At 41.4% G+C, this 23,861-nt stretch overlaps 1 protein-coding gene across 1 annotated transcript in view; it reads right to left on the minus strand.

Moving 5' to 3' along the window:
* Positions 1–1,444: 1,444 nt before the first annotated feature.
* Positions 1,445–23,861, minus strand: part of LOC143286857 (phosphatidylserine synthase 2-like) — a 35,994-nt gene continuing 13,577 nt past the window's right edge. Inside the window, exons 5-13 of the mRNA XM_076594699.1 lie at positions 17,820–17,887; positions 17,193–17,324; positions 11,522–11,572; positions 10,047–10,160; positions 8,834–8,952; positions 7,852–7,966; positions 6,597–6,742; positions 5,802–6,020; positions 1,445–4,315 (exon numbers count right to left, since the gene is read on the minus strand). Coding sequence (XP_076450814.1) covers positions 4,186–4,315; positions 5,802–6,020; positions 6,597–6,742; positions 7,852–7,966; positions 8,834–8,952; positions 10,047–10,160; positions 11,522–11,572; positions 17,193–17,324; positions 17,820–17,887 — 1,094 coding nt within the window. The 3' untranslated portion in view covers positions 1,445–4,185. The remainder of the gene's footprint in view (positions 4,316–5,801; positions 6,021–6,596; positions 6,743–7,851; positions 7,967–8,833; positions 8,953–10,046; positions 10,161–11,521; positions 11,573–17,192; positions 17,325–17,819; positions 17,888–23,861) is intronic.

The following is a 23,861-nucleotide window of genomic DNA, read 5'->3' on the forward strand; positions in this document are numbered from 1 at the left end:
ATATGTCATAAGCTCACATACTGTTTTTTTTTCCACACCAAAACCTTGTATGGTTTTAGTTTATCTTTCTTTCTAACATCCAACTGCAGCATGTATCAACCATGTTCTCTTCACAATCCCAGCACAAGTATGTTCACAAAAATAACATATTGATCAAATCAGCAGAAATCTTCTTTCAATCGGGCCAGACTTCAATGGAACGTGTGTGTGTGTGTGTGTGTGTGTGTGTGTGCAAAGATATTTCAGGCCCTTTTACAACATGTTTTACTGCTCATTTGATTATGGTGACACCAGCAAAAACTGGTTCTACCTTTTACACAGAAACCCTTAGGCTGCTGGCAGAATTCATCTTCATTCACTAGGTCAGACCGGAGATTAGAAAAGAGATAAACCACTTGCAGAAATTGCTGAAGCCAGGCAGCCTGTGCCACGACACGCATTCACTATTCATGAGCTGCCTTTGCCCCGCCCAAACGAAAGGAAAGCGTCAGTCGAACGCAGTCTCCTGAGTGATTTTATAATTTGGATTACACCTTTTTTCCCTTTTCTGTTTGCTTCATCCCACGCAGATGTCAAACTCAATTTTGTTGTGAATAACATTCCTAAATATTTATATGTATTGGTTACTTTTATTTCCCTATCACCACAGCACCATTTTTCACGAGTCGAAAGATGACCTCCATTGCGGAAAACTATAATATTGGTCTTATCAAGAGTCACTGTTTGTTGTAGTCTGTCTGTTTCTTGCTTAAGGGCATTTAATTGATTTTGTAACCCTATGGGTGTGTCAGACAAGAGAACAACATCATCAGCAAATAGCATTAAGAGCAAATCTGTTGCGCCAGGTATCATTCGTATTCCATGTCTCCCCTTCTTTGATAACTCCACTGCTAATTCACCGATGAAAAAGGAAAACAGCTGTGTGCTTGGCATACAACCTTGTTTAACCCCTCTTGGACACTGAAAAAAGACTGAATAAATACCTTTGTCACGAACACATACAAGTACAGAATCGTAGATGCTTTTAACAGCCATGTAAAACTCCCGAGAGAGAGAGACAGAGACTTAGAGAGAGAGATAGAGCACAATACAACGGTCTGCTCCGGCAACATGAAGCGTTCGTATATATATGAATTATATATATGATTATGTACATATAGATAGATTTAGATTTACATACTGATAGATCTATATGAAATTATGTATATATGTATTCATGTATGTATGTACAGACAGATGTTAGAAGAGAGACAGAGCTGAATATGTGTTTTATGTTTTGATATATATATATATATATATTTTTTTTTTTTTTAAGAAATGGTGATGTAAACCAGAAAGTGTGAAGAAAAAGTAGCGTTACGAAAACACAGTTCAATAATTCATAACTGTCTCTCTCATGTGCAACATTGCGCTGGGGGGGGGGGGGGGGGGGGGGGGGGGAGTTGGTGGTGGGGGGAGCTGCTTTATTTTCTTTTTATATTATCTATATTCAAGCAGATGCAAACGTGCTAAAAACCAAAGCAAAAATGAATCGGTTTTCATTGTATACAGCGAATCTTACTACACGTGGGAAATTCCAGGCGTAACTTAACTTTCGCTTTACTGCAGCTGAACCGTCAGAACCGACCAGTTTCCTTCAGGTGGGGAAGGAGAGGGTGATTTACCCCCACCCTTCCGCACTGCGTGTGTGCCCCAAAACGGCTTCAGCACTGTTATAGACAGTAAGAAGGGGCCTGCCGCGAGTGGTTTATCTTTCTTTTCTAATCTCCGGTCAGACCAAGCAAAGTCTGGGTTTATCACTGAAAACAAGCAGAAAGAATTCCTTGCAGGTATTCACAACAACAATGGAAACATGATCAACAACACCAACAATAACAACTGTTAAGATGTGTACCAAATCTTGTTTTTCTTTAAGTTGTTTTTTTTTTTGTGTGTGTGGTTTGGCACAGTCTGTGTGCCACTTGGTATGTAGTATAATGAATCAAGCACTGCATCTCTTATGCTGAACTGAATAAAGTTTCACAGGACAAACACCTGGTATACATTTTACACTTAAATGAATTCTTATTTGCTTCATATATTCAAGATTCATTCCGTTAAAAGGTTGGGTCTGAAATGTTTTGTTTTTTTTGTTTTGTTTTTTTTAAGTTGGGAGTTTATTCCAAATGGACCAAAATCTGTGACATTTTTATCTCCACAAAAATTCCTTTCACTTCTTTTCAAAACAAACAAACTCATCTGCAGTATAAAATAATATATATAAATACATAAAAGAGAGCAAAACCTTCCAGAACATGTTAATTTGTCCAAATGCTCATAAGCCAATAACAGGTAGTCTTGACAGCCCACATGTATTTGCAGTCACTCCTACAGAAAAAGGATCAGTGACACATGTTCTAAGCTCATCATGCGTTTGTTTATGACTACTGTTCAACTTCTTTTCAGTAGAACCACCCATGCCTGATCAGTGATATACTGTTGCAAACTTCCTGCTGCTTTATCAATGTATTGTATTATGTTGTATTACTTTCTTGTCACAACAGATTCCTCCGTGAGGAATTAAACACCTGAGTAAAATTGGGAGCTGTAGACAAGGAATGCAAAAGAACTCCCCCCCTCTCCCCCAACAAAGTTCTCCCCAAACCCCTCCAGCCCCATCCCCTGCCCACCAGTTATGTTGTTGATGCTGTTCAAGAAACAAAAAAATACGTCAGCTAAAACTCCCCAGCAAGTTATCCAAAACCAGCACTGACTGAAACACACCATTTCTAACAGATAATTTTGTAACTTGTTATGTTTTTGTTTTTGTTTTTCAATCAATCCCACATGGTGCACACCACCACCAAGTGAAACTATGTGCAGTCATAACTGCAGGACTTGTAATGCTGGAGATGAGCCCTGTTGTTGGTAGGAAGAAGCAGAAGAGAAGATACATTGTGCTTTATCTTCCCAAAGATGTATTGAGTATCCCTCAAGCCTGACAAAGCTTTTACACCCATTACTAATTACCAACAGTGAACTAAGCGTAAAAAAAGTGCACTACTTTATTAGTACATCCGCGTAGATGTGTCACTTTAATTTGCCTAAATTTAAAACCGGGTAAAAGCAAAGCTTCAACAGACTGCAGAGAAGGCATGTTAGATGGAGAGAGGATATTTTTTGCTGTACATCTGTCACTAAAGTTTGTCTGCATTTGAAAGCCAGTAAAAGCAAAGCTTCATCAGAGAAGGTATGTTGGATGAAAGAGGATTTTTTTTTTCACTAATGATTCACCTAAGCTTCACCAGATTCAAGAAGCAAAAGCATTTTATATTCAATTATATTAAAAATCAAGTCATCCATTAACACGAAAAAAGATAATTTTCTCCTCAATAAATAAAGGTAAATAAACATAATCTAATCCGTATCATGTACTAACTTTCTGTTCTTCATGCCAATCATAAATTATACATGACAACACTTTATTTATTTCTGACCAAGTTTCACATTATGGTTTCAGTGATGCCAGTTCCATAGTTCTGTCATGAGCAATGATCACTTTTTGACACTGCTCTATCTACAGCTGAACGAGGGCAAGCAACAGATGATGTGGAGAGTGGTGGACACTATGTGACACAATGACAGACACCATGTCAGACAGACGGAATATGGTAGGGAGGGTGGGGGCGGCAGGGGGCGGGATGTGTGTCTCATGGATCTAAAAAAAAACACAAAAGGCCTCTGCACTTCACTTCACTCAAGCCAACACATAACAGCTCAGCCTGTGGTGAGTGGGATAATTGAAAGAACTAAAAAAAAATACTGTATATCTGGGGGCAGTCAGAGGTGGTGGGAGGTGGAAGCGAGTGTTGGGGAGGGGGGATAATTAGGCAGCAACCAAGGCACAGAAGTTACCCACTGAGGAAGTGGTGGAGTGGGCCACTCTGCCAGTAATGGACACTCACAGAGGGGATATACACAATATATCACATTATGATTATGTGCTTTTTGGCTTCACCAACAAGGACTGGCTGTCCTTACCAACTAGCACTCACCACCAGCAATTCTATATAAGCAGTTTCATAAGGGAATACTTCTTGTACAGGGTATTTCCTCAAGCAGGCTTTCCCAATGAACAATGTATACAACTCGGAAAAACAAACAAACAAATCCACAGGCTGTTACTTGATCAAACAGCAGATGCCGTCAATGGGACATGTTGCTACTGCTGCTCAACTGAGTGTTTGATTTTGAACGGGATCGAAGTTCCATGCCTGGATGTGAAGACGACGCCCAAACTCCTCCATTTCTTTCAGATCCTTTGCCGTTTGTTTTTCTGAAAACAAATAGAAGCTGTTTCTTCAGGGACTATTTCTATAAAAAAAAAAAAAATGCTGCACATCTAACATGAGGTCAAGGCCTCATGGCTCAAGTGTAGTAAAGCAAAAAAAAAAAAAGAAGGGAAAAGAAATAAAGAAAGATAAAGACAACCATGTCCACTATTCCACTGCACAAATTTATTTACCTGCATTTCTACTACATTGCTTACATGGATTAGCTTCTCCATTCATATTTTGAGATCATTAAGTGACGTTTTTCTTCTTTAAGTCTCCTTTTGAAAAACAGCTTCCTAATCAGAAAACATCACATTTTTGAAGCATCCAAATAACAAGATGACTGTTTGTATTAGATAAGACAAACCAGAAAATCATCATTCTGCATTACATTATGCACATGTGTACTGCATGCTAAGATTAACTGTCAAAAGTCCTTTGTGATCTGAAGAATGGAAAGCATTTAAGTTATATCTCCAATCACTGCTTGTTACTTCAGTATAACCCGGACCTCCCCAATGTCTGTAGACAAGTCACAAGCTGTGACACAGCCCCAGGGCTAAACACTGACCTCAAATGCACAACAATGTCATAAAATCTACTATTATTTAGTTACAAGATATAGATTTCCTATCAGTCATTGTTGATGCACACAGTTTTGAAGGCAGCAAGTCGGACACTTGACTTTTTTTGTTGTAGATTCCTCTTAATCTCCTGCAAAACAATTACGGTTTCAGTTTAAGTTTTGAAAAATGTAAATAAAATCATTGCTGTTGTTGCCTTGCAATTTGATATTGATAAAAAAAAACATTGTGAAAAAAAATCAAAACTTGTACTAACCAGAAACGAAATTGGGTGCATTTACAAAAAGGCATTGTTGCTGGCAGTATTGTGAACTGTGGCGAAATACAGTGCCAATTTAGCTTTTTACTTTCCTGCCAGTCTCCTCGATGCAAATCAATGATGGCTTTGATACATACAGAACATTTTGCCATAAGAAATCATTATCTGCATCTCATGGAGCATACTCCAAAACAAGTTGCTGAATGTTGAGAAAGATCAAATGAGTGTTCAGAATAGTCACAATCGCTTCCATTCTGTACACATTCAGGAAAGCCTGAATCTGAGATTTCTTAAGCGTTTGTGGGCTAATTACATGTTTACTTCAATGATGTTATGCAGCAAAAGTGTGGCCTTTTCCAGGAAAATTTTCATTTGTCTATGTTTGTGTTTCCAAAATCCAACTTATACATGCTGACATAGGTAACAATACCTTTAAAGTGCATTTGATTGTCTTCTGTGTATATACAAGAACATAATTAAACAGGCCGGCACATTATGCTAGCATGGTAGTTAAAAAAAAAATTTAGAGACATTTTGCAACTGTAAAGATTTGGATTTCCACAAAGCAGATGATAGTGCTTTCACATGTACCCACCAAAAATGTGAATGAATTTTTCTCAACACAAACAAGAAGACACAACTGACCCATTCACTGAGGGCACATCATTCTTGACATCCCTCAGGATGTAGAACTTTACTATCGTCCACACCAGGAGACTGCCAAGCCCCACAACCCACACAAAGGCAATGGGCTGAGGGATTGGTTTGGTTACTGTTCGCCAATCGAACTTGAGCACAATCAGGAATTCTGTGATGATGATAGCAGCGATGAGCCAGGACTGCCGGCCAAACTTCTTGCAGTTTCTGAAAAAAGGATCTTCTTTTAGCACTTTTATTGTAATATGAACATTGTTAAAAAAATTAAAAGAAAACAAGAAATTATAAAAAATAAAAATATAAAAATTTAAAGCAAAAAAAAAAAAAAAAGCAATAGGCACATTCTTTATGGCTCATGTGTGAATCCTGCTGATCAGCAACAAAAAAAACTGAAAACACCAGGAGTGGAGGGGGCTGGCTGGAGACGGGAATGGGTGGTTATCAGTACATAACAATCCAAATTGTGTCTTTTGCTTACCATCAAAAAAGTTCTTTTCTAATAAAAACAAAAATTATGCCAGAAACAGAGCAGCCCACATTATCCAGCATTTTACTGTTTATGATCTCAACATAGACAGATCTATCAAAATTTAAAACTTTCCCTGTCTTCATTACTATTTTTCAGCTTTGATAAATCATAACAATGCATCTTCAGGCCTAACATACTCAATCATCACTCTGGACATAAGAATTCTTAAGATGCACACACACACACACAAACACATTGCCAGATATATAATACATAAAAATGCACTCTCCCACCCCACCGCCCACACAGCTTACGGATCATCCAGATACTGGAATGTCTCCCGCATAGCCGCAGCCCCCATGAAGAGGAAAAGCACCAGCCGCCCAAGGCACAAGCAGTGCTCAGGTGGTATCCACAGCACAAACTTCAGGTAAAACGTGTTCAGCTCCGCAAGAAGAAACTGCAAGTGTGAAAACATCCTATATGTTTTTTTTTGTTTTGTTTTTGTTTGTTTTTTTACTAGGAAGACCATCTATACAACATTCCATAGTTACATTAGGTTAAAAGTTTAAGGTCCTGTAGCAGCTATACAACATTCCATGGTTACATTTAGGTTGATATGTTTAGGTTGAAAGGTTATATGTCCTGAAGCCTTTTATGGTAATTAAGGCAGTGAATTCACATTTACTGTGTCTGGGGCTCAGCATAGGCAGGCAGGGCTTAAGCCTTGTACTGAAATGATCAACCCAGATCAATGAAAAAAGCAACACAATAAGTCACTATTTTGTGCAACTGAATCAATGTTTGCTTTGACACATTTTGACATGCTGTAAGCTGTCTATATAACTTCACAAATGAATTCCAATTAACTTGCTTCAATTTTTTTTTTAAGTTTTTTTTTCTTTCCCATACTCTTTGTTTTATCTATAAATCAAAATATTTAATATATCAATCTTGTATTTTACTAAATGAGAGTGGATGTGTGTGTGAATGTGTGCAAATTCTCTATGTCATTTTCAATGTTGTTTCAAACTTATCATAGATTGAAAGATGTTTGAAACTGATAAGCTTGTACTGCTAATATTCAATTGTACAGGCAGAACATGCGACTGCACATCAACTGCCTGATATAAACTTCACAAAGTGAGAAACAAAACCCTAAATGTGCATCAAAAAATCAGCAAGTGTTTCCTGTAGCTGCTACTAACAAACTGCAGCAGTAGGCACATATGAATTCACACACACATACACACTTTAAACACACACACACACACACATACAATCATATACACACCCTCACACACACACTCTCTCTCATTCACACACACACCCTCAGACACATGCACATCATCACATACACAAACATGCTCAACCTCACACACACATCAGCACACACACACAAACATACACTCTCACCCTCACAAACACTCACACTAACACATACATCAGCACACACAAAAAAGACACTCACCCTCACATATGCACATACAAACATACCCTCAAACACACACACACACACACACACACCCTCACACACACACACACAAACGAACAGACAGAAAAACTGACAATGGCAATGACTCCAAGCATGGCCATCCATCGCTTGAGGCTGGACATGGGTCGCCAGTCAAAATCAGTCCACCGGTACGGAGTGAACTGCGCTGCCAGGCGCCTCAGTCGACCGCTGAAACAGACAAAAGCACAGACTGACATTTTATTTCTTTAAAAATGAAAAAATGTTTTAGGTCCCATAGTGGAAGGAGAGGATTGGGCCCTGTCTTTCTATTTTTATACTGAGCCCTAGACACAATGGATATCAATTCCCTGCCTCAATGGCCATAAAAGGCTACGGGACCTTTAACTTAACCTGATTATCATGCTCTACTGACCATACAGCCTGATCTCTTCAAGTATCTTAAAGCAAACACTGCACTTATTGCAGACTTATGACTTGGAGGATGCAGGTTCAACCCTGGCAGAGGTGGGAGGGCGATTTTTTCGCCTATGGCCACCTCCTGTCCAGAACTGAGTGTGATATGGGCTTCAATGGGAAGACTGGGACCACACAGTCAGTGAAGCTTCTTTGGGAGTGTTGCTCAAATTTCCTGACCAACACAGGTGTCAGCATATCTCTGACCTGGCTGACACTGGACTAAGGTCCTCCCTAGTGGCACCATTATCTTCATCATTTTGGCTCCGTGACTTAACAATTATTGTCATCCATTAGGGGCTTGGAAGGTGGTGTCTTGTGTATACTGTATCAGAACAAGCACAGCAGACCACCACCAAGGTGACTCAGAAGTGGTACAGGGTCTCCTCAACTATGTAGTCTCCTCATGACCTAACATCAGTAGTTCCATGTTGAGAGTGAGGCAGACAAACCCAGGTGTGGCTTTGTATCAGGGGGTCTCAGAATGAGAATGGGGCAGAACAAAAATATAAAGCAACAAATTCTCTACGTTCATCAATATTTAAAGCAATGAATCATAAATTGTTTTAAATCCAACAACAGATCTTATGGTGAGTGCAGAATGTTGCATAACAAGCTCACCCATAAGAGTGTATGTTCCACATGCCCCTCCAGTGGTAAGGCTTCATGGACAGGTAATTCAATGTCTTCATGCCAAGGTAAATTCCAAGCCCATTGCATACAATGGCATCCATTATCCACTGCAAAACAAGTCAACAAAACATAAATGAACAAACATTCTTGATAAGGAAATGAAAATATTAATTTTAGTGAGCAAACACCACTCTTTAAAAAACACTAAAGACAAACACTACCACTATTAGCTAAAAAATAATATTAAAAAATCAGCTGAGGAAGCATATACCTCTTAGTAGTTTTGTGTAATAGTTCAATGCATTAAAATGATTAAGTACAGTTAGCCAAAGATGAAGGATTATTCTTATCACCACAATATTTCTGTTTGGGAAAGAATGAGTCTGATCGTACTTCTTTTTTATATTTCAATTTGTATATATCTTGGAAAAAAAATTACACACACACACACACACACACACACACACACATATATATATATATATATAACTCAATTTTATGTTTTTAAGAACTCCTCTTTTAAAGAAGCACAACATTGCAAATCAAAACTACACCACAAAGTGGGAAAAACAAGATGCAATGCCTTCGTGGCTCATGTGTCATTCCTGTAAACACACACACATGAGCCCCAAAAGGATGACAGCGTACAGCAGCAAATTGTCAATCCCTGGGAAAATTAATATTTCAGAAGTAAGCTTTCTTGTATCCAAAGCAACACATATTTCTCATATAAGAAAAAATAAAGAATAAAAAGAATCTTGCATTCTGACACTCTCTGATTCATCCACCTTTTCCAAATCATACAAAAAAGGGATGGGGGGTAGGGGTAGGGGGGACAGAAAAAAACAACAACAGTCAATCTGGTATCCAACAGAAGCATGTCCATGAATCATGAAGAACAATATCAGTTTAACTACCTGACTGCTGCAAACAAATATTCTTCACAGTGAAGGGCTGTTGCCTGAGATAAAGTTGGGGTTACAGGTCAGGATGCTGGTCATCACTCTTTGTTTGGACTCCTTCCCCTTCGGACTGCACTGTTTTTGTTCAGCAAAATAAACCTACCCCACTTAAAGGTACACAAGAAACAGTTGAAGTTGCATTATGTTCATGCCACAATATCAGTTCATCAAGGTTCAACAGTCAAAGGGTAACTCCCCTCTGTGAACAGCATGGTGAGAAAGATGAAGACAACACTCACATGGTCCCACCAGCACTCGCTGAAGTTGGGCAGCTGGTGCTCCAGGGTGTACTCCAACACCTCAAACATGATGCTCAGCACCATGCACAGCCACCAGTCTCGGAGAATCAGCGTCTGAAGAAGAGCAGCAACAACCACTGCACAACTGGCTCAATCATGTCAGTGCTTCATGTTCACCAACAACAGTCTGTATCAACAAGCTGACAATCACACACGCACATCTTAGCAGCAACATGTACAGACTGTCAAAATGGCCAGACAACTACCTTGCATCAATGTCTGAAAACTGAACACCTCAATACAAGATAATCAATAATTATCAAGATCTGAACCCTGAACAACTCAATACATCACAACCATTAATTATCAGAATCTGAAAACTGAACAACTCAATCCAACATAACCATTAAGTATCAGAATCTGAAAACTGAACAACTCAATGCAACATAACCATTAAGTATCAGAATCTGAAAACTGAACAACTCAATACAACACAACCATTAAGTATCAGAATCTGAAAACTGAACAACTCAATGCAACATAACCATTAAGTATCAGAATCTGAAAACTGAACAACTCAATACAACACAACCATTAAGTATCAGAATCTGAAAACTGTACAACTCAATGCAACATAACCATTAAGTATCAGAATCTGAAAACTGAACAACTCAATACAACACAACCATTAAGTATCAATGTCTGAACACTGAATATGCAGCATGTATCGTCAAATATCTAGTTATACCCAGGACACATGATTGTTATCAACTTGTGCAAGCAATATACTGAACATACAGAAGCTGTTCCGCTGTCTCCAATAATTGTTTCATTCCAGTCATACACATGATTCACAACATAGAATGCACAAACTTTCAACTAACACAGAGAGGTCTGGAAGAAAATGCAGACAAACAGAAACAAAAAATAGTTCAATGTGAATGCATAAATTATTAGTTAAACTTTATAGATATTTTCTCTTATTTGTTTCTGATGTTTGTAAATCAGATTTAACTGTTTGTCAAACAAAAGCATTTCTCGATACCAATATCATTCATATGAATTAATAAAAATCTATTCTGTACTAAACGATCCCTAGGTCTTATTTGGAAGGTAGGGCTGAATATTCCAGTCATTCTTTACAAGACAAAATTCAATGTTTTTGCTTCTATAAGCACACAAGTGAGGTGCCATGGCCAAATTGGGGAAAGCACTTTACTCCAATTTTCCTCACTCCACCCAGGTGTGAATGGGAACCTGACTTCAGTCAAGGAAGATTAAAGTACATATTAGACACAGTGGATATGAATTTACTGTCCTTATTACCATAAGAAGCTGTGGGACTTTCAACCCTTTATCTTAAGCACATGCACAAATTCTATAATAAAAAAAAATTTAAACAAATAAATAGATAAATAAAAAAGAAAACAAAACAAAAAGGACATGACAAAATGTATTCTTTAATAAACCATTACCTTCAGCCACCAGCCAAAGAAATGTGTGGGCACAAAGCCATCCATCTTGTCCTGGAACGGAAATAAGTTCACCACATAATAAAAATGCACACTGTCCAGGGTACCATATTTCATACAGACATGGGGAGTTTGAATTATACTCCTTGTATGGGTGAATGCTTTTACCATGTCAAACAGGAGCCAACTAACCCTGTTGGACTGATGGTTATTTCCAAGCTTTTAGAAACCAGCACAGTGCCATTTTGATAAGTTAAGGCCTTCAACATTTGTTTATTGTCAACACAGCTGTCTCATAAATGCATGCTCAACATTTAACTTTGTCCAAATAGGCAAGTCACTGAAACATTCACTTACCTGAATGGATTTTACGCCAGTTGACTTTCAGAAACTAACATGTGTATGTGCATGCATTTACACACACACACACACACACACACACACACAGACACAGAGAGAGAGAGAGAGAGAGAGAGAGAGAGAGAGAGGCAGTGAGCCTCTTTTCTTTAATGTTTGTTTTTATTGGGTTTCACAGAAACTATGCTTAAAACAATTGAAATCAATTTTCTCTCTCACTGGACACGGCATTGCGTTAGGCATGTTTCTGTGGTCAGCTGTCAACCACAGGATTCCTTTCAGCCAATTCATCTGATAACTGCATTCTCTCTCTTCTAAGTACATCTACAGTCTTCTGCTGTTACAATGTTTCAGTTTTGTCCCTTCAGCCATGGATGCTGATTCACTTGTATAATCATTTTTTCGCTTGAAGTGGAATGACATTAGAGTCCATAGTGCCATTATTTGGACTGAGTTGTGTGGTGTGATGGGCGGAAGATGAACAGTGTTGTGAGAAATATTACCACTGACTGGCTCTCCAAAAATAGGAACCAACAACAAGTCATCTTTGGTTCTTGTTGCTTATAGTCCATCCAACCGCACAGGGCCATATCAGGACTGAAGTCATCTTTAAGAGTTGCACAATGTCAGTTTTTTTCTGGTGGCCACTTGTCAAAGTCACACTCAAAACATCATCTGCTAGATGATGAGGATATCTGATGATAAGTATTGTGAGCATGACCAAATTTTCAAAAACATGCTAGTCTTGAAAAATATCACTTGCCCAGTCAGTCAAGTTCAGTAAGGGCACCAATTGTTCAACACGATGATCTATTTGCCCCGGACAGTCTGGTAAATGTTAATGTCAAGCCCTATATATGATACTCTTTTACAACTCACACAGATAACAATGCATAGAATAAAACACACTGTGGAATAACAAACTACCTCATTCACACACATGCACACATATATCCACAAAGTAACAAACAGTTTAAACATCTGCATGCAGTAATGGCTAGATGGGTTTCATAAATATATCTTCAAACAGTAGTGTCAAGTTAGTTTTTACAAATATCTTTCACAATGCCCAGTTTGTTATTTCTACTACTTGCAGTTGCTGAGAAAATGCAGACATAAATCACAGGCAGGCACACATGCATGCATGTGCACACACACATAAAATACATGCAAACACACACAAACAGAAATAAGGTTAGTACACACTCACTTTGTGAGCACACATGAGCCAAAAACTGTTGTATAAAGATTATGGTAACATTGTGCACCTGTGAATTAACAATTCATTTGTACATGTTCAAAAGTATCTGTTAATAAATTCATCTGGTGACATCTGCTGTTCATGCTGACCATTCTCTGTCTCCTTCCCCAACAAACTACAGTTCATACTCTCTCTTAATGCAATCATTCACACTAATATTTTAAAAAAGAAAAAAAAAAAAGAAGTTTATGTTGAACAGGTAACAGATGTGGCAACAGCCGCTGCTCTTATATGCTGTGTAAGGCTTCACTACCAGTGTCACATTACTGCTGCAACAGGGGCCGGCATGTCATTGTGACAAGACCAAAAAGGACAGAGAAAAAAGCATCAGTACTAACTGTGTAATGGACCAGCATGGTACGGTATTGGACACCTTTCAACCTCAGACTTTTCAATTTACTAATGTAATTAGTAACACTTGCATACACACACACATCCTGCTCACACACAAACATACCATGTCTCTCTCTCTCTTACCTGTATAGAACTTCCATACAAATGTTTTAGTAAGATGCTACAACTACCCCACCCAACCCCACTACCCCCGCCTACCACCTCCTAACTGGACTGAGAAATGTCTGAGTAAACACATGATCAGTAACAGATGAGAAGTATCTGAATAAATACCTAACAAACTGAAAGGTGCCTGAGTAAATACCAAATGGTGTAACTCACTCCGGACGATGGAAATCTGTAGCGTTCCTGACGTAAGGTAGCGTTCCAGATGACGGAACGCTATAGCAGTTTCGACAATTTAAATTTTTTCGACGTTTTCCTCATGGGGTAGCATAAAAATCACAGCTACACCGGGCACTGCAAATGTGTCAAGGGTCGAATGGAAAGTTTCTTTGTGAGGCTCCGTAACTATGCACTCGCTGGCCAGCCATTGACCTTGGTACCCCACAAGCTAATCTGCATATGTATCGAAAATGGCATCGCAGGCGATACAAGTGGAAATTTTTGGAGCAAACTGGATCATGACAGTGACTTTTTACTGCTGCTGAAGTAATTGAAATGCTTCAAACTGAAGGTTTCGACAGTGACAAGGATGATGAAGACACTGAATAAAGTATCTGTAGTGAAGAAAGCTACCAGCAAGAAGGTACTGACAGTGACTAAGCTTCTGAAGTCTGCGAAGAGAGGGAGGGGGGTGAGCATACACATGACGTGAGAAGAGGAGTCAGTGGGTCAAGTACAGAGAGTTTCATTCGGTTACTTTGTGTTTTGTTTTTTTTGTGATTTTTTTCCTAACCCTAACAAATGGGTCGTCTGCAGGGGAAAGCACGGGAGAAAACTATTTGTCCGGAGTGAGTTAAGAAGTGTCTGAGTAAATACCAAATGGATTGAGCAGTGTCTGAGTAAACACCTAATGGATGAGAAGTGTCTGAAGAAATACCCAACATACTGAGAAGTGTCTCAGTAATATCTAACATATTGAGAAGTGTCTGAGTAAATACCTAACATATTCAGAAGTGTCTGAGTGATTACCAAAACGACTAAGAAGTGTCTGAGTATCTGCTGGACTGAGAAGAGTCTGAGCAAACAACCAACATATTAAGAAGTGTCCATGTGAATACCTAAGGGACTGAGAAGTGTATGCGTAAAAAACATATAAAATTGCCTGAGAATTAAGAATTGCATGTGTAAATACCTAACGGACTGGGAAGTATTTGTGTAAATTTACTAAATGGATTGAGAAATGTCTGACTGAATATATGCTATTATCATTATTGAAGAATATTTTTACAGCTTGTGACTACAGAGCACTATATGCTTTACAACGACACAAAGAAGATTGTAATATGTACATGTATAAAAACTGACATAAAGGTAAAACAACACTTCACCTCTCCCGTAGTCTGGGTTCAGACCGTTGGGGCACCGCTGCTGACCTGACCACCACCCCTCTCCACTCTTCACGGTTTTCTGATTTCCTCAGGGCGTCACCGAGCGTCAAGCCTGTCCACCCCCGGATGTTGTCTTCCCATCTCTTCTTCTGCCGTCCTCTCCTTCTGCCTCCTTGGCTGGAGATTGCCCTTTTTGGGAAGGGTGATGATCAGTGATTGTGTCCACGGTGTGGGCCATTCCCCTGTTTGCCAGATCTTGTTGCAGATTTTCAGTAGCACATCTATCATAACTTCACCCCCTGCTTGGACCAGTTCTGATGGGATGTTGTCCACTCCTGCCGATTTCCCTTTTTTCAGCGATGCTATTGCTGCCTCTATTTCTTCACGGAGTATGGGGTGATTACTGTTATCAGTGGCTGGTGGAACATTCAGTATTGCTGGATCACCTGTGGTCTGTATGTTGTATAGCTCTGAGCAGTATTCTGTCCATCGCTTTAGGATGTCTTGTTCTTCTGTTAGACATTTTCCATCCTTGGTCTGGATGTTGGACATAGTTCTACCTTGCCTTGTGTTGGTAAGTTCTTTCACAACTTGGTAGGCTTTCTTGCTGTTGTTTCTTGTCAGGTTTTCCTCTATGTCCTGGCATTTTCCTTCAATCCAATTCTCCTTTGCCTTCTTCATGCTTCTCTTGATTTCGGTGTTAACTGCTTTGTACTGTTTTGCCCCTTCTTCTTCATTCTTTTTCTTTTTCAGGTCTCTACGTTTGTCACACAGCTGTAGGATGTCGCCCGTGACCCAGGGCTTCTTTTTGATGCGTTGTTTTCCAAGAGTTGTTTGGGCTGTTTCAGTTACAGCTGCGTTGAAGTCGCTTACGAGTGTATCCAGGTCGGCGTCATCTGCATCGAGAGTGATGAGTGGCGCGAATTTCCCACCAATCATGGCTTGGAATGCCTCTTGTACTTCAGGATCTTTCAATTTTTCCAGGTCGAACTTCAGTCTTGAGAAGCTTTGTTTCTTTGTTTTCTTCAGTTGGAGTTTGAAGGTCATCATTACCAAGTCGTGGTCACTTGCAATGTCAGCTCCTGGGAAACTTCTTGTCTTGGCAATGTTCACGCTAGACTGGAAACGCTTCTTTACCATGATGTAGTCTATTTGGTTGTGGTGATCTCCTCCAGGGCTGTGCCATGTCCATCTTCTGGATGCTTTGTGTGGTCCAAATGTGTTTGTTATCTTCAGGTTGTTGAAGCAGGCAAATTCCAGGAGTCTCAAACCTCTTTCATTTGTAGCGTTGTTACCATATCGTCCACATGTGCCTTTCCAGGTGTTGTAGGAGTCTTCTCCGATCTTGGCGTTCCAGTCACCTTGTACTACTATGATGTCTTTCTTTGGTGTCTGATCAAGGGTTTCTTGTAGTTGTTCGTAGAACTCCTCAACTTCATCATCGCTGTGATCAGATGTTGGAGCATATGCTTGTATGATGGTGATGTTGAATGGGGATGCCCTCAGGCGGATGGTAGTGAGCCTGCTGGATATTGGTCGGCAGCCCATGACAGTGTTAACAATGTCTTTGTGGATCAGGAACCCTACTCCATGTTCGTGTTTGTCCTCTCTACCACTGTAAAATAGTCTGTGGCCTTCAAGTGTGGGTATTTCACCGATGTTTTTCCATCGTGTTTCACAGAGTCCTAGGATGTGCCAGCGATATTTGTTCATTGCATGTGTCAGTTCTTCCAATTTTCCTGGCGTCCTTAGTGTTCTGACATTCCACGTGCCAATAGAGATGTTGTTCCTGGCCCGGAGCTTGTTGTTGTGTGGTCCACCAGTAGCACATTTGTCACCTCCACCCTGGTTTGCAATGGAAGGCGCGGTCCTTGTTGACCTGGGCGACGACCGAGCCGGTATAGTGGTCGTCATTCATGCGGTGAGTCTTGGGCAGAAAAGCATGGCGGAGCCCATCCCTCTCCATGCTAAACTGATCTAGCTGCGGCTTTCCTTAACAACACTTAATACATCTAAAACACAAGGGCAGTACACACGATACCATCTATATTACACCCAGGTGCACATACACAGACAGTTTGAACACATGTACACACACACACACACACACACAAACATAATCACATAAATACACACACGTGTAAATGGATTGATAAGCATCTGAGTAGACAGTAAATGGATTGTGACGACCCTGAATAAGCCACTGTACCTCTACATTGTGCCATGGGTTGGTGTGGTTAGCATCATAGATCAGGCAGTTGCCCCCATAGTCCTTCTCTGGTAGTTCTTTGCCAAGGTTACCATCAAAGTGCTTCAGAAGCAGTCGCGCATCTCGAACATTCTGCAGACAGCAACAAACCAAATATTTCCCAATAAACCAGAAAATAATCCAATCTAAAGTTTGTTTAATGATGACTGATTCCTTTCTCCTATAACAAATGTAAAAAAGAAAGAAGGAAACCAAGAAAGAAAAAATAAAAAGACTGAAAATAACTTAAAAATTCTTTTTTTCTTTTTTTTTAAAGGATAAAAATTGTAACTTGGTTTTGTCTATTTCTATCACAAATACCAATTTTACTGAACTTGTTTTGGGGGGTCTTTTACTTACAAATTATCAAGTTATCCAAAAACATTTTTGGGAGGGGGGTTATACTTACAAATTATTAAGTTATCAAAATATGTATCATCTGTTAATTTCAATTATTTTATTTTTAGTCAAGGAAGACATTCTTACAAAGAACTGGGTGAAATTTCATTTTCAGTTTCTTCTTACTTATCAGACTCAGAGCTGGCAGATTTAAAAGGTGCAGAAAAAAAGTTCCACTGACAAACATACCTGAAACAGCAGGAACACCATGAACAGCTCATAGACGATGCTCAAACACAGAACTAGGCGCCAGAATGCTGAAATACAACACCGCCATTTTCTTTAGACAATGGGAATAAATTTGATTGGTTTATTCTTTAAATGGAATATTACCTTTTCATCAATTCATCATCCCAGTTTTCCCATTCTTGACTGCATCAGATTTTGTATCATTTTAATGAAGACACACAGACTGACTTTAATACAACTATTCTTTCTGCACTTCAGCCCAAAGGGGGACGCATCTAATCAGATTCAAAAGGAGCAATGGGTGAAACTAAAAGAGTGATGAAATATCACAAAGAAATTAAACAAAGCTTTCTACACCTTAACCCTTAGCTTGCCAAGGGATTAGGCAACTAACTTAATCCAACTTGCTGGGGAATTTTCCTAAAAAACAGGTAGGTACAGAAAAAAATTCTGGAATATGTTCTTAACTGACGCTGGTAAAACTAAAAGTTTGGGTTTTTTTCAAAGAAAAATAAATGGACAATACAGAAAAAAGTTTTCTTGTGATGAAATGAATCTTTGACCCACAACAATTTTTCATCAGACGAACAAATACACCACACACACTGACATACACATACACACCATCCCCAACAAAGAAATGTCTTGATCAGAATCATCAGCCCACTGTCAAACCCACTGATCTGAAAACTGGCACACCACCACGCCCCTCCCTTTCCTCTTGTGTCCCACCCGATTCACTCTGCATACTGTAATCCGATACCTGCCCCACATTTTTTTTGGGGGGGACGGGGGAGGTGAGGGGGTGTGGGGGGGCATACAACTTTTCATTTACTGATTTTGGGCATGTAAAAAAACAACAACAACAACAACAAAAAAACCACAATAATATGGAAGAAAGCCGTACAAATCATACAATTATGTGTACAAAACTTAGAATCATTCTTTTTCTTCTTTTTTTTTCCAGTATAATACATGGTGTCGTTTTTCCAGTATGCAAGCGACTCATTTCCAGTTGTTTTTTTGTTGTTGTTTTTTGTTGTTGTTGTTGTTTACATCACTACTCATCCATTCACTCACAGTTTTGTCTGTTTGCTTCTCTATTAATGGACAGTATACGTGCATGCAAGATGTTAGTTTTCATTGAATGTTTGCTTCTTTTATTTTATTTTATTTTTTTGTTCTAGTGTATTTTCTATCAGTTTGCCTGTCTGTCTCTTTCATTCGTCTCTCACACCCTATTCGTCCCTTACTATTTTGCTGACATACGCAGAGAAGGAAATAACATAACGTTTAACATACAGACAAGCATACTTTCAATGATTTATGTAAATGAATACAATCTCAATTGATAAGCAAGAATACACCATACAAACAACAAGGTTTGTGCATAGAAATGAGAATAAGTGAATATATATGTATCATATGTACATTCTAATCTTTTTCTTTTCTCTTTTTTTTATATATATATATATTTTTTAAATTTTTAATACTTAATTTGTCTTTCTTCCCACAATATGTTTTATATCGAACCACTAAATGCTGTCTGCTAGCAAGGTCGAACTCTGTTCTCCTCCCTGGGTGAAGAGAAAGGCTAGTATTCCTCATCCTCTTCTTCCAATTAATCGTCAGACTGCAGTTTATCTTCGTCTTCTTCAAGCATTCATTCTAATTTTCATTGAGCAGTGGCCAAAACCTGTCACTGGCCCATAGTTTTACACACACTTGGCTGGGATGTCGTTGCCATTTTGCTTGCCTGCACAGATAATGAGTTGTTGACATACTCCAGTCAGCCAATCAAGTCTTTAGGAAAACTACATTCCTGATGTACAGCGTTTCTAAGTCATTATAACAGTCAGGGAGATCTTAGCACAGTTAAAGCTACCAATAGGAGGAGTTTGTATTGTACTCCATGTTTGGTGATACATATACTTACCATGTCATCAAACTGATGCAAATTAGGCCTATCGGTTTGCTCTGCTTGGCCAAATTTCGCACGGCTAACAGTGAAAAGATGAGACGTCTTGCCCAGTCTGTTCTTAGCCAATCAAACACCTCTAAAAGCTATAAGCGCTGAATCATTCCATGGCCATCGAAAAAAATGCCCCATGAGAACCACGGCGGAGACGTGGGGATGGACGGGCGGGCATTCGAGTTTGACATGGTAAGTATATGTAACACCAAACATGGAGTATAATACAAACTCCTCCTTTTGGTGTCATATACTGTACCATGTCAAACTGATGCAGAATTTAAAGCAAATGAAGGAGGGCAACACCTACTGGTTCGTATGGGGAGCCCTTGTAACCGAGACGGCAGTGTTAGCCGCGACAAAGGAAATCCTCTTTGAACCGTCAGCCTTGGTCATACAGAAATCCCTGAGGTAGAAGTTGATGAAGGGATTCTCAGACCGCCAGGAGGCTGCCTCCAAGACATGCTGCAGTGGCACTGAGTGCTGGAAAGCAGCTGAAGTAGCTATGGCCCGCACTTTGTGTGCTCTGGGATTGAGACAGCTGATATCCCTGTGAGCATAAGAGTAGGCTCTACGAATGACTTGGGAAACCCAGCAGGAAATGGTGCCTGCAGCGACGTCTTTCTTGTAATTCTCATTGAGGGAGATGAGAAGATGCCTCTGAGAAGAACGCCTATGGCGAGACCTATCCCAATAGTATTTGAGACACTGAACAGGGCAGAGATGTCTATCCACATCATCTTGGGCAAGAATATCAGACAAAGGTCTGACCCTCAGAGAGGGGGAAGGGACCTCGGGGTCTTGGTTCTTAGCCAGGAACTCTGGAAGGAAACTAAGAGTGATGGAACCATCTCTGTGGAAAACCAGATCTTGTGGCATTCCACTAAGACCATGAATCTCGCTTCTACAACGGCCTGTGGCCAGCAACAGAAGGAAAGTGGTCTTGAGGGTGAGTAAGTCAAAATGAATAGTCCCCAATGGCTCGAAGGGTTGTTTTTGAATGAAATCCAGCACCAGGAACAAGTCCCAGAGGGGCACTCTTCTGGGGTTTCTAGCTTCCTTCAGAGAGGTGCCCCTCACCACCTCTCTGAGCAGGAAATCCGCTTCAAAGGCGGGACCACCTAGCTGTTGATTGTGGTACAGATGGCAGACCTGTACCCTTGCACAGAACCAGCAGACAGGATGAGAACCAAGGAGCAGTGAGCCAGAAAGTTGGCCAGCTGCATGCTCGTTGGATCAGTTGGGGGAACGTCCTGAGCTGTACACCACCGCAACCATTTCTCCCAGCAAAAGTCATACAAAGTCTCAGTTCCCTCCCTCCTTGCTTTGGTGACTATGGAGAGGAGATCAGAGGAGGTACCCCCCTGGGTAAGCGCAGCCGACACAGAGGCCGACTGAGGGGTCGAAGACTTCAATGGTGATGCTGACAGTTCCGACTGCACAGCAGCCATGCATGCAGGTGGAGCAGTTGAGGATTGGAATGAGGAATGCCTGAACAAGGCTGCCTCAGCAGATGAGGTTCGGTTTCGAGTTCCAGGGGTGGAACATGTGTCAGGGACTGAAGGTCCAGAAACCAGGGCTGGGCTGGCCATTTCGGCGCAATGAGAATCAGCTGCGGGCGTTCCAATCCGGCTTTCCATATCACCTTGGTCAGAATTGGAATGGGAGGAAACACGTAGGCAATCAGACTGCTCTAATCTAGAGAGAGAGCATCCACTGCCCACGCTTCTGGGTCGGTGACTGGAGAGACATAAGTGGGTAGTCTCTTGTTGAACTTTGTCGCAAAAAGGTCCACCATCTGCCGAAACCACCGTTCCCACACCCCCTGAAGGGTGTCCTTGTCCAGGGTCCACTCTGTGTGGATGACACTCTTGGACCTGCTGAGAGCATCTGCCAAGATGTTGGCTTTTCCTGCTATGTGTCTCGCTGAAAGTGCAATGCCCTTGCTGTGGCACCAACGGAGGAGAGCCTCGGTCCGCAGGGAGAGGTCTGCCGAGTGCGCCCCCCCCCCCCCCCCCTTTGTTCACGTAACATGCGACCGTCATATTGTCCGTGAACAAGCGGATGGTCTTGCCAGTGGCCTCCCCCATGAAGTGCAGGAGAGCCCTGCGAACTGCCTCCAGTTCCAGAAGATTGATGTGGCATAGGCGCTCCTCCGGGGACCAAGTCCCTGCTGCATGGAGTGAGTCCATGTGGGCTCCCCAGCCCAGGGAGGAGGCGTCTGTGAAGTGTGCCACCTGAAGAGTAGGTGGGGCTATGGGCAACCCCTGTGTCCGAAGAGGGGTGGTTAACCACTCTGATGTCACCTCAAGGAACCACTTGCCCAGACATATCTGGGTATCCCATGGCTGAGTGCTCTGGGACCACCGTAACCCAAGTGCCCTCAGTGCCTGCGACTGGGCCAGGATAAGCCAGTCGTCCAGGTACACACAGAGGCGAATGGATTCCGACCGGACGATGGGCACCAATTCCCGCACCACCTTGGTAAACAGGAAAGGGGCATGGGACAGACCAAATGGGAGGGCCAAGAACTGGAACACCTTGTCCCTCCACATGAACCTTGGGTACCAACGGGATGCCGGATGGATGAGGATATGAAAATAAGCATCTTTCAGATCGATAGAGGTAACCCAATCGCCCTGTTGAATGGTCTCCCGAATCTGTGCCTGTGTGTCCATCTTGAATTTGATTTTGGGGAGGAATTTGTTGAGGGGGGTCTAGTCCAAGGATGGTCTCCACCCTCCCGAGACCTTTGGAATCACGAACAACCAGCCGTAAAAACTGGGGCCCGGGTCCGCGAGTTGAGATATCGCCCCTATGAGGAGTAGGTGCGATATCTCTTTCTCTAAGACGCTCTCCTGCTCCTCTAGCACCGATACAATCCAGTCGTTGTGCAGCCACTGATGTGCATGCCGGGACAAGTTTCCTACTTGGAGGGGATGAACGACTGGCGGTGCTGAATCAGGGCCCAGTCATTGGGGGTGCTGCCTTCAAGTCTTGGGCATGGCCGGTCGGCTTGGACGGACAAGAGGTGGCTTATTCCTCTGCTGCTGATTCTGCGCATGCCACTTTGACTTAGGTGACGTGGCATATGGAGGGGCCCTGGTGGCCGGTCTCTTCAATGGCATAGAACCCTGGCGCCCCTGGGAGGTGTGAGCTAAATATGAGGCCACCTCCCTGTTTGTCTCTGCCCTGTGGTTGACAAAATGTGGCGCATACTGGCCGAAGAGGGAGTGCTGCTGTGCTCGGATGGACCACAGGGCAGCCCTCTTCTCTACTGGAATGTCCTTTAAGTAATTTCCTGTAACTGTATTTAGAGTTGTTTTGTTGTTTTATTTTGTTGTTTTTTTTGTTGTTTTTTTTCTTCCAAATTTCACCCACATTTTTACCCTCATTTGCCCAGTTTCTCCCAACCCTCCATTCATCCACATCTCCCACCCCTTCTAACCGATAATACTCAGATGTATTCATAAATACTTTAACAAAATGTCTTCAATCACCGATATGTGTGACGGGACATTAAACAAAATTCCTCCTCCTCTACTGGAATGTTAGAGAGGCGGAGAATGGCATCACGCCGCGCCAGCACAGTATTGAAGTGAAGGCTGGTAGCTGTGTCTGCAGCTGCCGTGAGACCAGATGCTACCCTACTGCCAAAAGTGTTTAACCTCTGGTCGGTGGAGAGGCCCGGCGGGACAGAGGAAGGAGACCCTGTGTCCTGATTAACCGGACGCTGTTCCCACAGCTCATTGGCCCTGTGGAGGAACGCGTCGAAGAAGGTATAAGCCGTGGAAACCTCAAGGAAGCAGCGGCGGGCCAATCTGTCCCACTCTGCTAACGTTTTGAAGGATAGAGTAGCTGAAGTGGGGAAGGTGGTGCACTGTGAGACCAACATCCTGTCCTGCACGGAGGGCTCTGCTTCCCTGTAGGCAGGGTGGTCCTGGACCACATCCCTCCCTTGGAGGAATCTTTAAGGAACTTGCCCAGGGAAAAAGCGCCCGGGCAGAGAGGGACTCCCTGCCTGGAGGAGGGATAAAAGCAGCACCCCTGACAGTGTGGGCTGGCTTATT

The sequence above is a fragment of the Babylonia areolata genome, chromosome 10 (assembly GCF_041734735.1).
Source record: "Babylonia areolata isolate BAREFJ2019XMU chromosome 10, ASM4173473v1, whole genome shotgun sequence".
Lineage (NCBI taxonomy): Eukaryota > Metazoa > Mollusca > Gastropoda > Neogastropoda > Buccinidae > Babylonia > Babylonia areolata.